The sequence below is a fragment of the Botrytis byssoidea genome (assembly GCF_014898295.1).
Source record: "Botrytis byssoidea strain MUCL 94 chromosome Unknown BBYS_014, whole genome shotgun sequence".
Classification (NCBI taxonomy): Eukaryota; Fungi; Ascomycota; class Leotiomycetes; order Helotiales; family Sclerotiniaceae; genus Botrytis; species Botrytis byssoidea.
Window position 1 is genome coordinate 407,702 of NW_024065855.1, and position 13,978 is coordinate 421,679.

Here is a 13,978-nt window from a genome sequence, read left to right on the forward strand (position 1 = left end):
TTGTCTTATAACAACTTACCCAGGTTTGTTCTAGAATTGAGCAACAAACAAGCCGAGATAATCTCCAACGCATGAACATTATCTCAAAATTTCCAACCAGCACACTCACAAAAGCGATAATGATGAGAAGACATAGACAAATCATCATCGAGCGGATAATCGTTTTTTCAATGCATAATTATACATTTCCACTAACTTTTCGATCCATCCTCCTCATGGGAATCTTCCCATTTCGAACGCTCATCGAAATCTATTTTTCTGACCAATCGATCTTTATCAACCGAAACATCCGACTTCACCCTCTTGACCAATTTATCCAAATCAATCTTTTCCGACGAAAGTTGGTTTGTCTCTCTCAGATCAGCTTGAAGCAGCTGCATTCTTTCAAGACGTCGTGGCTCTCTATCTTGCCATCTTTGCTGTGATTTCTCATGCGACCTTTCTCTTCTCAGTCGTCTAATCTCTTCTCTATCTGATATATCTACTCCGGTGCTGAGGATATTTGGATTTTTCTCTTCCTCGATTATCTCGCCTTCTTCGTTCAGCTTTTTAGGCATCTTTTGTTTAATCCAATCTTCATTTCCAGGGAATGATAAACCTTCAGCAATGTATTCTTCATCTGGAACGATTTTGATGATTCGGATGTTAGATTTTCCACGGCGAAGAACAAGCATTGAACCGTCAATGATATAGTGATGAGTATCCGAGTTTTTCCATGTTTTAATCGGGGTGAAAACTAATGCATCATCCTTGCCTACGTATCCCAAAGGTCTGGATCCACCGACATAAAGTCCGGAAGCACCGCACAAACGATTGGCTTCGGAAGCTGTGGCACAAAGGCCTGCGGCGACGACGATTCTTGCAATACTTCGAGTCATGACAAATGAACGTGGTAGTTTAAGGTCTGCTTTTGGTCTATTAGATGCGTTGATATTGCCTGTGTTTGTTTCGCTAGACGTTAGTGTGCCTTCAACGCTCTCCAAATCACGCTGCAATTCGTCCACATTCGCCGAAGTACTAGATTTGCTGAAAAGAAGTCGATGTTTGAGCTCGGCCGCTTTGGCGTCAGGAACTCCATGAATCAGCTCCAGAAAATCTCGTGCTAATGCGTGTTGAGCTTTTCGAGTATGAGGCTCCTTCATGTGCTCTTCCATTATCTTTTTGATTTGCTCCATGGGCATGAATGTGAAAAGTTTAAGGTATCTTTCTACATCCTGATCTGAGGTGCGAAGAAAGTACGCATACAAATCGAACGAGCTCATCATATCCTTGTCCAACCAAAGAGCATTTCCAGCACTTTTTCCAAACTTGGCTCCTGAAGATGTGGTTAAGAGAGGAACTGTAAATCCGAGAGGCGGTACCGCTTTTCGGTGCTGTTCCTTTACCACAGGATCAGGATGGTTCGCTAAAATGTATTTAACAGCATCAATGCCAGCTGTAATGTTGCCGTACTGATCTGAGCCACCAATCTGCATTGTTATGCCTTTCGTATTGTACATGTGCCACCAATCCCACGATTGCAATAAAGGATATGAAAACTCAGAATAGGACATGCCATCGCCATTATTCATCTTATTCTTGACACTATAAATGTTAGCCAGGTTTTAGCAGACGCGCAAAGGGAATTTTACTTACGTGTCCTTGGCAATCATCGCACCTATTCTCATGCCTGGGCCAAGAATTTGAAGAAGCTCCATTACTGTCAATTTATTCATCCAGTGATGGTTATTCACCAGCCCTCTTCTCCATGCCCATTCCCACTGATATCCATACTTTCTTCCATATGCCTCGACGTTCAACCATATGCCTTTCAATTGATAATGCATCTTTAATATATTTTCATTCCTCGTTGTACTTTTCATTTTCTCTCGCGTGGTCAAACGATCGGTCGGGTCGCCGATCTTTGCAGTAGCTCCTCCAACCAACGACACCGTGTGATAACCATGTATATACATCCAGAACAGGGACATGAAAGGTAGTAAATGGCCAACATGAAGTGAAGGCGCCGTAGGATCTACACCCACATACGCACCAAGCCGGTTTTCTGTCATCGCACGATCAAGTTCGTCTCTCGAGCTAAAGCAAAAGTTAACGTCTCGCATCGAAGAAGCCAAGGAGGGGTACCTACCCAGTTATCTGATGTACATATCCTCGCTCCTCCAAAATTGAAAGCATGCTCTTCTTCTTCCCTGTCTTGATTTCCGCAGCATTCTTGGCCCACGCCACCTGTGCATCTGCCGCTTTCGCTAGATATTTCATTCCAATCCATCTTCTCGACGCTTTATTTGAATTTCGAGAGGCTCTGAAAGCGCATCTTGCGCAAACATAAGGGTCAGGTCGAGCCGAATATCGAAGGAGAGAAGTGGTTGCCATCTTGCGTGACTAAAGATAGGAGTATTTCACGAATACATGAAGAATCTCGGAGTAAACAGAAAGGTCTCGCGACCGAGGGCTTCTACGACAAATATCCTGCTTCAACACCCATTTGCAATTCTTGCGGGCCAAAATAATTTTACGGCGATCCGGTATACGTTTATCCGACCACCAAGAAATTGATCAACCCGCCGCTAGTCAGGGGTTCTCCATCCACACCTGTGTTTATCTCCACGTGCTCTCTAGTGTCCACATTCAGAGGCACGGAAGAACAACCTCCATAATCCATCAGCAGCTAGTAGATTCGTACACTGCAAGTTGGAATGACATATACTGAGACCATTCATCCATCCAACCACATTTTACAGAAGAAAAAGAACAGATTCACACAGATAGTCACGGGTTTGAGAAGGAACTTTGTACCACAAATTAAAATCGGTTCACTGACACTTCATACTTCACTCCTTCTCCATCTGTTTACAAGACTTTCCTAGTTTTCCTCCGTTCTCTTGAGACTCCTAAATCTTATACAACAATCATATATGCTACTTCCTTCAACCCAACTTTACTACAGGATACATCACACTGATTCCACCCTTTGAGTAAAGATGGCCGGAGATCAGACATTCATCAGTGGAGCAGATGGCAATGAAGTCTTTCAAGCAAAGTATATTCCAAAACAAAAAGGCCCTCCCACGTCGGACCATCCGAGTTTGAAGGCGTACATCTCAACTTATCCTCCTTTGGGCCAACTGACGACTGTTCCCGATCATATCAAAGTCGTTACAGCTTTACTAGAGGTTGATGAAGGTCGTGCCACAGAATCATGGGAAGTTTTACTTTTGTATAGCAGCAATGGAGACCAATGGGAGGAATCTGTTATGGAGTCTATAGAGAAGACAGATTCTCAACCAAAGATTTTGCAAACCGTGGCACCTTTAGGGCTCCATCAATTATACTTCAAAGCCTCTTTACCCTCTCGTCTCCCAACGAATTTCACAGTTAAGTTCCGAAGCAACTCAAGCGAATCTTGGAAGCTTGTAAAAGACCACCAGGGAACGCCAGATGGGAGAATTGTCTTAAAGACAATCACTTCCCAGGAGAATATTTCATGTAGCTTATCCGATTATGTTCAGAATTTGAATACATCACTAGAGGTCAAGAACTATCGAAGTCAATCCCCAGGTACTACTCTATGGTCAGTGCAGGTCCCAATTGAAGGCGCTGTTGGAAAAGAGTCTACTGTAAAGGATATTAAATTTGGGCTCCCTTGGGGCCAAGATAAATTGGCAAGGTTTGTCTGACTCTTCGTCATCACCTAAAGTTCAACCCTTTGCTAATACAGCTAGATGGTTTGCTTTGATTCGAATTTGGACACCCTGGCTGGCCCCCCGACAAGGGAAAACTCGTTTTGAGCTTGACAAAGAGGCCGTAACTTGTTCCTTTTTGAGCTCGGATGGCAAGCATATTGTGTTACTAGCTATAAGCGGTATAAACAACGTCATGAGTTTGTTCAAAAGTGACAATGATGGCAATGTTGTCTTGGAAGTATGTTAGAATTCTGGAAGACTTGATTATTACGATTCTAATTCAGACAGGTTCGAAATGATAATCCCAATGAGTCTGTTGCTCATGTCCTTGTCGGACTTGGAGACGACTTTGAGTCGGCCAACGCGGCAGTGATGTATCATGCTAGAGATATCGTTGCGGCTCTCGAGAGTGAGTCTGGACAAACTCAAAAGGAGATCGAAGCGCTCGAAGAAGGGGACGAGAAAACAAAGGTTTGGGTTGAAAACTGGTGTGATGGCTTGACTTATTGTATACTCAATAGCTCTCCCAGCATAATTTAGATGATTACTGACCAACTATACAGGCACATGGAATGCGCTTGGGCAACGACTAACCGAAGATAAGATACTCAAGGCAGTCGATATTCTAGCAGAAAACAAAATCAACGTCACAAACTTTATCATTGATGATAATTGGCAGGCCATTGACTATAAAGGACATGGTCAATTCCAACACGGTTGGATTGAGTTTGAGGCAGAAAGAGAATCATTTCCAAATGGCTTGAAACACACCATATCACTCATCCGACAGAAGCAGCCTAGTATTCAGCACGTTGCTGTATGGCACGCGATTTTGGGCTATTGGGGTGGTCTTGCCGCGGATGGCAAAATTGCTGAGACTTACAAGACAGTCGAAGTCATTCGCCGAGATTCCGAGAGACGAAACCTACCTTTGGGTGGTAAAATGACTGTGGTAGCCAAAGAAGATGTTCGGCAGTTCTATGACGACTTTTATTCGTTTCTTTCATCTTGTGGGGTTGATGCGGTCAAGACTGAGTAAGTAAGCCAAAGCTTATTGACTTCTTGCTAACATGAATCAGTGCTCAATTTATGCTTGATCTCTTCGAGTCTGCCGAAGATCGTAGTGATCTTATATCCGCGTACCAAGATGCGTGGACCCTTTCAACTCTTCGACACTTCAGTGTCAAAGCAATCTCTTGCATGTCACAAATTCCGCAAATTCTCTTTCATTCTCAATTGCCCCAGAACAGATCTCCAATTCTCGTACGAAACTCTGATGACTTTTTCCCCGAAATTCCAACCAGTCACCCATGGCATGTTTTCACCAATGCCCACAATGCTTTGTTCACCCAGCATCTCAACCTTATCCCAGATTGGGACATGTTTCAGACAGTTCATGACTATTCTGGCTTTCATGCAGCTGCTAGATGTGTGAGCGGTGGTCCAATATACATTACAGATGTGCCAGGTCAACACGATCTGGATCTTATCAACCAAATGACTGGCCCTACTCCTCGAGGCAAAACTATCATTTTTAGGCCTAGTGTCGTTGGTAAGAGTCTAGATCCATATAATGGGTACGACGATGATCACATACTCCCAATCGGAACATACCATGGCGCTGCGTATACAGGAACTGGTATAATCGGCTTCTTTAATGTATCTCAGAGACCACTTAGTGAATTGGTGCCATTGTCAAAGTTTCCTGGTGTTGAAGAGGCACAGTTTTATATCATCCGTGCCCATTCCAGTGGAGCTATCTCTCCGCCTATGCAAGTTGTAGACCCTCAGGCTTTAATATACATTTCTCTCGCCGTGAGAGGATACGATATCTTATCAGCTCATCCTTTGCGGGGTTTTGTTGATCAAAAAAATGGCAATACTACATGGATAGCCAACTTAGGTCTCCTTGGCAAAATGGCCGGAGCTGCAGCGATTGTTGGCACCAAAATGACGAAATCAGAGAATGGCAAGATTTCGATTGACACAAATATCAAGGCTCTAGGAACTCTTGGTAAGTCCAGGCCATTATCTTTTTTCTTTCCAGAAATGAAAAACCAGTTTCTAATTTGATCTTCAGGAATCTACATCTCGACTCTTCCTGATGTATCATACGAAGATACGCTAATGGTCACCATCCTTGGTAAAGTTGTACCACTGCATACAGTCAGCATCAGCAAGACTGATCCTCATGTTCTTGAAATCGATACATTGGCGGCATGGAAGGAACTTGAGCTTTCAGGTGGATGGAGTAATGAAGTAGAGGTAAAGATATACATCAACTCTGCAGCATAAATCTCAGTTCTTCTGTCACATGTTGATATTTGTTACAACGAACCTCTCGCCTTCGCTCAGATGAAACAACAATTCGTAACTGAGTCGCCTAGCTTGAGATTAAATAGCAAAGATAATTCATGGCTATGTAACCAATGATAGTTTCCGTGAATATTTTCAAGTTGCTTCTCTCAGTCGTGGTACACACTTCACAATACATCAAATCTAGATCAACTTTTAAAGTCAATCGACAATCTGGAGTCGTCAGACTTGCAACAGTAGATTCTAACTTGGTGGATCGACAGCTGACAAGGTATTTTATTTTGATATATTATTCTAATGAATTTTTGTTCATTTGTGGAAGATTGAATACCGATTTGAGCATATCAAGACTAACCGGAGCCGCGTGCTTGCGAGTATAATATGCACGTGAAGTGGTGTAACTAATCGAAGAAGGCGCAATGCCGGGCTGGGCGAAAGACCCCACCACAACCACAGTAGATATTCGCAACTTATCTATTATGGGTATGATAAAAGACAGATTCATACTTACATTACTGTTGGGCCTATCAATTATCTTGTTGTACTATCCGTATCAATTTGAACAGCAAGTGCTCAATTTGATAGTTGACGCACACAAAATGCCATCACCTTCCACTGTACCAACGGAAATTCGACCGGCACCATTCATTGTCGAATCCCCGAATCTGAATCAAAACAATCTTGTTCTACTTCATGGTACATCATCCTGGGGAGTCCCGTTTGCCCAAGAGCTCATGGCACTGGTTCACTTTGATGCATTACTTCCATACACTAAACTCACTTTTCCATCGGGAATCCTGCGAAAGACTACTGTTTTTGGTGGGAATTTGACCAACGCTTGGTTCGATATTGCCGATTTCTCAGACCGAACTATAGGAGAAGAACAGCAGAAGGAGGGGCTCCGAGATAGCTTGGAGTATTTGGGCAAGCTCATTAAGGATGTAGTGGACAATGAGTCTCATGAAGATCGCAAAATCTTTGTAGGAGGTCTTAGTCAGGGATGTGCCATGAGCGTGATTTTGTTACTGAGTGGGGAATTGGATCGGTTGGAGGTGTTGCAGAAGATTGGAGGGTTTGTAGGGTTTAGTGGATGGTTGCCATTTTCGAAGCAGATTGCTGAAGTTGCTGCTGCTGGAAAAGACTGGAGACAAAGGAGGATTCTTGTTCAGAGTTGGCTGAGACGCGAGTTAAGTCTCACATCTTTGCAATTCCGAGATGATATGACGATATCTACGGAAGGAGACATGAGGATCCTCTTAGCTCACGGTACAAATGACACGAAAGTGAAATTGGAGTGGGGTGAAGATATGAGAAGAGTATTGGAGAGTGTGGGGTATAGTGTTGAGTGGAAGCTCTATGAGGCTTTAGGGCATGTCATTATTCCGGAGGAACTGGCTTACATGGCGTCTTTCATAAGAAAAGAGTTACCTGGCTGAGATACTGTCGCTTGTCAGCCCTCGTTACCAGGTCTGTTGCCTTGATTCAAAATCCTTAGGGATAGGCACCAAACTTCTAGCCGGCCCGGCTAAGACTTTTTGGTCCGCTCTTTATCTGTTGTATAAGCTATCTTAAATCTATTGTTTCACTTAATTTCATCTTCATCGTCAACCAACCATTCACTACCGGCTAGCTACAAATCACGATAATTCTACAAAGACCTTTTCAATATAACAACCAATTCTATTCCACTAGAATAGTTTACCCCAGTCTCTGAAACCTCAAAAGCTATGAGTAAAGATCCAGAGAACAATGCTTCAGTTCCCATTCACTGAGCGTGGGTGCATATTATTAAACAAGAAGTCCACAGCCTTCTTAGACGCACCACGCAGAATACTTGAAATTTAGATGTAAAGTAGTCAGATTGTTTCAGATTGTTTCAGATTGATATAGAATTAGACCCGATTATAATCACTCCTCAAAAATTGATGAAATTTAGTTATGTCCTGTGCCTCTTTTGTTTTATATACCAGGTATGTTGGGTTCCAGCTGTTTCGGGTTTATAGGCCCTCGCCATAGGCGAAAGCGGGGTATATCACACCCCGCAGCGGGATGTCTATGTAAATTTTAAGATGGCTCTTTAAATGATTTAAAAATCACATATAAATGCAATTGAACTGATTACGTTTGTCGAAAATATTCGATTCTCAAGTGATTACGAAAGATAATAGATTTAGTATTATTTATTAGTTCTTCGATGTACTCGAATCGGTTAACTCGAATTCTGATGAAGTATCTCCTGCGAGGGCGGTTATTATACAAAACCAACCAACTCTTGATAGCTCAGGAGGGCTCACCATAAAATTCTAAGAAGACTTTTGTTCAAATCGTGTTTATTTTGTTTGAGTGGTGCCTATAGTGGACTACAGTGGCATACAACTTCCTCAGGCCTTTCTTTCGATCACTGCCTGTTGTTCGGTTGGTACGGGAAGGTGGAGCATTCAGGATTGTTGGTGGTATCTTGTTGCCTTCGGATTTTACTATTGGCTCGATATCTTATAAAGCCTACAAGGTTTCTAGTGTAGTGTAGTATTAAATATATCAATCAATATTCCTTATATTCATCATTGTTTCGAACTGCCCTTCACAATAATAACCTCATAGATATCATTGTCAAATAATCATCACAATATCAAGTCATTATGAAGAAAGATGAATTCATCAACAAAGCTTATTGGTGTAGTATGGAAGATGATCCTTTCGTTATCTTCGCACATGGAGGTGATGAAGCAATAGCTTTCCAGAAAGATAACACAATAAGCACAATTCCATACGACGATAGAGCCGAGTTGAATTGGAGAGAGTTAGGCATATTCCGGGACACTAAAAAAGAAAAGCGTTTCCAACAAAAGCTTGAAGAAATGAAGAGATTAGAGAGGTGGGAAGAGAGAGAGACAGGAGTTCAAAAGAAAAGAACTGTAAGATTTTACTTATACTACCCCCGTATTAGTTACACTTTACTAAGTACACACATATTTTAGGCAATGGAGATGACCAAAGCCTTCATAGAATTTATCATAACTGACAGAAGATTGAGATTTCAGGGAAACCGTTGCTCTCTTGATATCCTAGATGCTTATGTTGTTAGGTCCTCAGATGAAGAACAATTAAATAAATGCGAAAAAAGTCAACAACGGCTAAACAGAAGGCTTAAGCGGGCAAATGAAGCGAAAAAAGATGTCTCAGCTGCTTCTAAAGCCGTAGAAGATATGAAAGTCTCCATTGACTCCCTTATCGAAAAAATACATAAAGACGATGCCGAAATTGAGAAACACAAGGAAAAGTATAGAAAAGATAAAAGGGAACGAGAAAAGGCCAGGAAGGAACAAGAAAAACAAATGATGGCAAATGAACAAAACAAAGCCAGGGAGAGAAAGGAAGCAGAAGAAATAAGCAAAGCCGAAGATAAGGAGGCAAGACTTTTATGGAACAGCCTCTTGACGCCGGCCGCCCTGAGGTACAAAGGAAACCCGAAGCCAAGTTATGACAAATAGGCAAACACTAAGCGCTATGATTTACAGCTATTCCTCTGTCTCTCAGAAGGAATGACGCGGAGCTCATGGAAGGTGGAGTCAGGCGTTCATGTTATCTTGGAATTTGTAATTATGAGGCAATGTGATTACTTGGTGGTAAAATCTCTTAATTCAGAAGGATCTCCTCTCGTGATATATTAACATTGGTATTGGAAATCGTTGGAATAAAAATACACTCACCGAAAAATCGGTATTCGCCCCTTCAATGAATTCGCTTAATCGCCCTTGATCGAATCCCGTTGCGGATGATAAGTATTCAGTTTTTTTAAGAAGAACATAATCTTGAGAGTCCTATATTAGTACAAGTTAATAGCAGACTGTTGATCCACTCTGTGACTCAGTATCCTCTGATTGCGACTTCCTAATTCTGTATCGTGGTAGTTGCTTCTTTTTTAGAATTTTTGGAGACGTGAGAGTTTAAACATTGATTCGACTGAAACAGCAGTGACGAGTCTGCTCTATTTAGCACTGCAATCATTAGTACAGTTCGTGAATAGTAATTCTTATAATTCTGACCTCTGATGATACACTCTTTGTGGTTCTCTTTGGCAGTCATAATTATTTCGATCCGTCAACAGAAATCTTGTACCGCTTAAGACAAGCATTCAATAAACAATAGAAAGTTTACCAAACATCAGTACCCTCGCAGACGTTACCATGGTAGAATCAGAATCAGATGATTCTCATCCACTTTACAATAGAAATCATGAAGATTATTTCTTTTACGGTCGAGAATTAATTCCACATTTCCCATACCGGGCCTATCATCTAAATATCCTAGGATATCCTTTACCAAATGGAAGATTCGAGCAGGAAAAGCACCTACCTGAATTGTGAGCTCCTCTGAACCGGACCGAGATCTAGCTGACAGTGAAAAGCTTCCTCTATAGACTCAAAAAGATGTATCCAGAGATTCTTACAATGGTCTTTTCGCATATCATCGAGGAACCGTCGATTGATCCAGCCGCAGAAAACGATGTCGAAGGAAGTAGCTTTATTCCAGATCCGGTTCTATTATCCAGACGAATCCATGGTCATCCCCATAGCGATGATGAAGGAGGAGGTGGACCAATAACTTCATATCCATTGCCAATCACTGCTCTTATGTTCCGTGAAGAGACACAAGCGGTCTATGCACCCACTACAGGAGTAGATACACAAGCCTGGAAAATTCAGAATACGAAAGGCTGGAGAGATCATAGAAGCACACAACGAATTCTGGAGAGAAGTGTTTCTGGGAATCTATCGGAGAGTACTTACAGCCAATTGGTGCAATTCGCCTACTCTTTGGCGCTCCACGAAGATTTTCAAATCGGTTACGATAGTTGCATTTGGTGGTCTCCTATTGGGAGAAAATGTAGTCTTCTAAAGGAATTTCTGTGGTGGTTTTGGAACCACTTTGGTGTTTACATAAATACGTGTAATTGGAATGTGTATCCAAAGGTAATCATCCCAAAAGTTCGAAAGTGGCATTAGTACAAAGGATTTGAGGTATCCAATGAGATTCAAGAAATGAAAGCTTACAATCATTGGGTCACATTCTGGGCGATTGAAAGCCCTTTAATGATGAGATAGGGCTGGAATTCGCTAATAACAGGTATAGTACTTTTCAATCAACAATCTTCTGCAATACCATAGATTAGAGCACCTTATTCTTCGATTTTCCACCAAGGCGATTAATCTCAAAAGCGGAGATATGCACATGAATATGCGTCAATTCATTGCGAGTTTGTCAGAAAAGCGTTGCGGCGTAAAAAGCTGCAAAGGAGATGTCTGCGGGAAAAAAGAATGTGGAGACCACTCATGGTTTCCCAATCTTCGGAATATCACATATCTCAATAGAAATCACCACACAGAAGGTACTGCAGAGCCTCGCTGTGATCCAATGAGAACTGGCTGGTCAAGACGCCTGATCAAACATTTTCAAGACGTTGAACTCTCGAAGTCTATTGAGGTGATCTTTGATGTCTATGGCGATGCTGATGAAAATAGCAGTGATAGTGATGGAGAGTCGGATAGCGATTGGGATGAGGATCTCTACAAGAATTATGATCCTAAAGATTATCATTATGAGGGTAATGATACAGATACTCCATCTCTTTTGCATAATCGTCAGTTGGCAGTACAAGATTGTATTCGTCGTCTCCTAATGCCAACTTCATTGCTGAAGGGAAATACGAATGACTTGCCAGAAGATTTGGGGCTCCGGGAATTGTTTCAAGATGCTGATATTTGAAAATGGGATTGTTAATTGTTTGAACAAAATAGAACACTCGAGTTTTAAGACACGAACCAATTAAGAATGCATTGTTAGAAGTACATTCACCTTCTAAAAATGAGAAAGATAAGGTAGTGGAATGACAAAAGAGGAATCAGAGGACGCTAAAAAGGAAAAACATAAGAATACTTAGTACTCTCCATTATTTCATAACAACAACATGCCCACAAAGCCGAAGTATGTGCAATTGGTGAATGAAAGAGAGTCGAATATCACATCAACGAGACATGTGCTGGATGCCATCTGAGGTACATATCCTCATACCTTTCATCCGATATTTGTACTATGTCTGGCAATCAAGAATTCACTTAGACTTGACCTTTCCCAAAAGAGAATAGAGTATCTGCTCTCTCTCGACGTTCGATTCTGTGAATATACATAATTCCTTAACTTATTACCCATATCACCGGTGTCGTGAAATGCATAGAGACTATGAGCTTGTGCAGTGCGGTTCATTGTAGGTGATAACCTACCTATATCTTTGGAAAAGATCATTCAATAATTGATATATCCCAATATCTTAACTTATTCTGCTCAAACGCGAGAAGCGCTCTTGACTAAACCCCGAAATTCCGCATACTAGCCACTGTTCCTCCATAGCGAACATCTCGCGAATTCCCAGATGATCCGGCACATCATCCGTAGTTCCATAGCATAAGCATTCCGGCATCAACAACTGTCTCAATCTCTTCTGATACACAGCATGAAAATTCGGTCCTTTTGGCAACATCCCATCCAAGATCTGAAACTGCACGTCAAAGTATTTCGCGAAAGTGATTTCTCTAAGCGCATTTGCCCACCTATAGGCACCGGGACTGTGGATCAAATTCGCCAAGTCTTGTTCTTCTATCTGTAGGAACACGGTGAGCGACTCGATGTTAGGGTAATTGTGTAGTTCTTCGAGGAAAAGCTTTACGCGACGGCCGTTGACATATTTTCGGGTGTTATTCAACGGCTCCATAACGAGAATGTCGAGAGAGATGTTTTGGAGGTAACGAAATTTCGTATGGTTGACTTTTGACCAGGCGAAACTAGCCTAGATTTGTGTGATTATTAGCATGAGGTTCTTTGTTATGGGATAATCATGTGGGTATACCTCGAGTTCATTAGTGAAGTTTACACCAAACTTTTTCCAAAACCACGCTAAGAATTCCCTCAACAGACTTGATTCTCTGATCTCGCTCTTCCAGATGCCTGAATTGCTGTCTGTTGGATCTTTCTCGAAGTAGAAGCCTTCCAAATGCGCGAGAGAGGCAGCAAATTTGATGTAATCGACATAAGACCGAGCAAAGCAATTTGGATAGTCATTCTCGATATAAACGATGCCCATTATGTTTTCCTTGTCTTTACTGGAAGTTATGTCCGTGTGCACCGCGAAACCTCTCTCGAAACACTTGTTATTTGGCGGAATGTTTACCTGCGCATCTCGGATTTCAAGATAATCATCCTCGTTGATAGTTTGTTTGCTGTTGACCTGAATGGAGTACTTGACGGGGGCGAATTGGAGATAATCGTAGAGAATAGAGTAATCTTGCATAAGGTAGGAACTTTTTTTGACACACGCAAATGAGTCTAAATCATCGTCTTCCGCAACTCTCTTGGTTGGTATTTGAGCAAAAATATGTGCCCGGATCTCCGGTGGTGCACGCTTTATGAAATCGAGAAACCTACCAAAAGTCAGTGGGTGGAAATTCAGTCTAAACGTGATGTTCAACGTACCTCTTGGTCACATTGTGATACAATGCATTAGGAGTATCTGCATGGTCTTTGAATGCGGAAGCACCTTGAAACTCCTGGAAGGGAAAGCCAGGCATCAACTCGAGATTTCGGAAATAACAATCCTGATCTTTTGTGTCCCGAGGAAGAGCCCTTTGCTTGTCTGACATGATAGCATCCTCATCTATAAAATCTGGCTTGTATTCCACAGTAAGAAGAAGATCATACATATCTAGCTCAAAGTAGCATGCAGTCTTGTGAGTCACAGGGTCCCAAATATCATAAGTGAGTCCACCTAATGCAGTCATTTCGAAGACGGGGACTATATCTCAAGCTTTGGAAGTGATTCGTTGTTGTTCTTGTCGTTGTTTTCCTTGAAATGAAAGTTTCTGTTTTTAAGTATGTGTGATAATACGCGCGATATATATTCACTTTCGCTTGTCATGTTAAATTTG

At 41.8% G+C, this 13,978-nt stretch overlaps 6 protein-coding genes across 6 annotated transcripts; 4 read left to right on the top strand and 2 right to left on the bottom strand.

The window, feature by feature from the left end:
- Positions 1 to 191: 191 nt before the first annotated feature.
- On the bottom strand, positions 192 to 2,373 carry EAE97_007278 (uncharacterized protein; the record flags this gene model as incomplete). Its single annotated transcript, XM_038877793.1, has 3 exons — positions 192 to 1,584; positions 1,636 to 2,076; positions 2,129 to 2,373. The coding sequence occupies 3 exons, from the start codon at positions 2,371 to 2,373 to the stop codon at positions 192 to 194; spliced, it is 2,079 nt and encodes a 692-aa protein (XP_038731278.1).
- Positions 2,374 to 2,981: 608 nt separating this feature from the next.
- EAE97_007279 (uncharacterized protein) lies at positions 2,982 to 5,978 on the top strand (the record flags this gene model as incomplete). Its single annotated transcript, XM_038877794.1, has 6 exons — positions 2,982 to 3,667; positions 3,723 to 3,921; positions 3,972 to 4,191; positions 4,247 to 4,718; positions 4,763 to 5,697; positions 5,764 to 5,978. 6 exons carry the CDS (start codon positions 2,982 to 2,984, stop codon positions 5,976 to 5,978), a joined length of 2,727 nt encoding a protein of 908 aa, XP_038731279.1.
- Positions 5,979 to 6,598: 620 nt separating this feature from the next.
- On the top strand, positions 6,599 to 7,435 carry EAE97_007280 (uncharacterized protein; the record flags this gene model as incomplete). Its single annotated transcript, XM_038877795.1, has 1 exon — positions 6,599 to 7,435. One exon carries the CDS (start codon positions 6,599 to 6,601, stop codon positions 7,433 to 7,435), a length of 837 nt encoding a protein of 278 aa, XP_038731280.1.
- Positions 7,436 to 8,638: 1,203 nt separating this feature from the next.
- EAE97_007281 (uncharacterized protein) lies at positions 8,639 to 9,490 on the top strand (the record flags this gene model as incomplete). Its single annotated transcript, XM_038877796.1, has 2 exons — positions 8,639 to 8,914; positions 8,978 to 9,490. The coding sequence occupies 2 exons, from the start codon at positions 8,639 to 8,641 to the stop codon at positions 9,488 to 9,490; spliced, it is 789 nt and encodes a 262-aa protein (XP_038731281.1).
- Positions 9,491 to 10,186: 696 nt separating this feature from the next.
- Positions 10,187 to 11,765, top strand: EAE97_007282 (uncharacterized protein; the record flags this gene model as incomplete). The annotated part of the gene is made up of 3 exons (XM_038877797.1): positions 10,187 to 10,362; positions 10,420 to 10,972; positions 11,133 to 11,765. 3 exons carry the CDS (start codon positions 10,187 to 10,189, stop codon positions 11,763 to 11,765), a joined length of 1,362 nt encoding a protein of 453 aa, XP_038731282.1.
- A 562-nt stretch (positions 11,766 to 12,327) lies between these two features.
- EAE97_007283 (uncharacterized protein) lies at positions 12,328 to 13,831 on the bottom strand (the record flags this gene model as incomplete). The annotated part of the gene is made up of 3 exons (XM_038877798.1): positions 12,328 to 12,843; positions 12,904 to 13,474; positions 13,527 to 13,831. The coding sequence occupies 3 exons, from the start codon at positions 13,829 to 13,831 to the stop codon at positions 12,328 to 12,330; spliced, it is 1,392 nt and encodes a 463-aa protein (XP_038731283.1).
- Between the last annotated feature and the right edge of the window lie 147 nt (positions 13,832 to 13,978).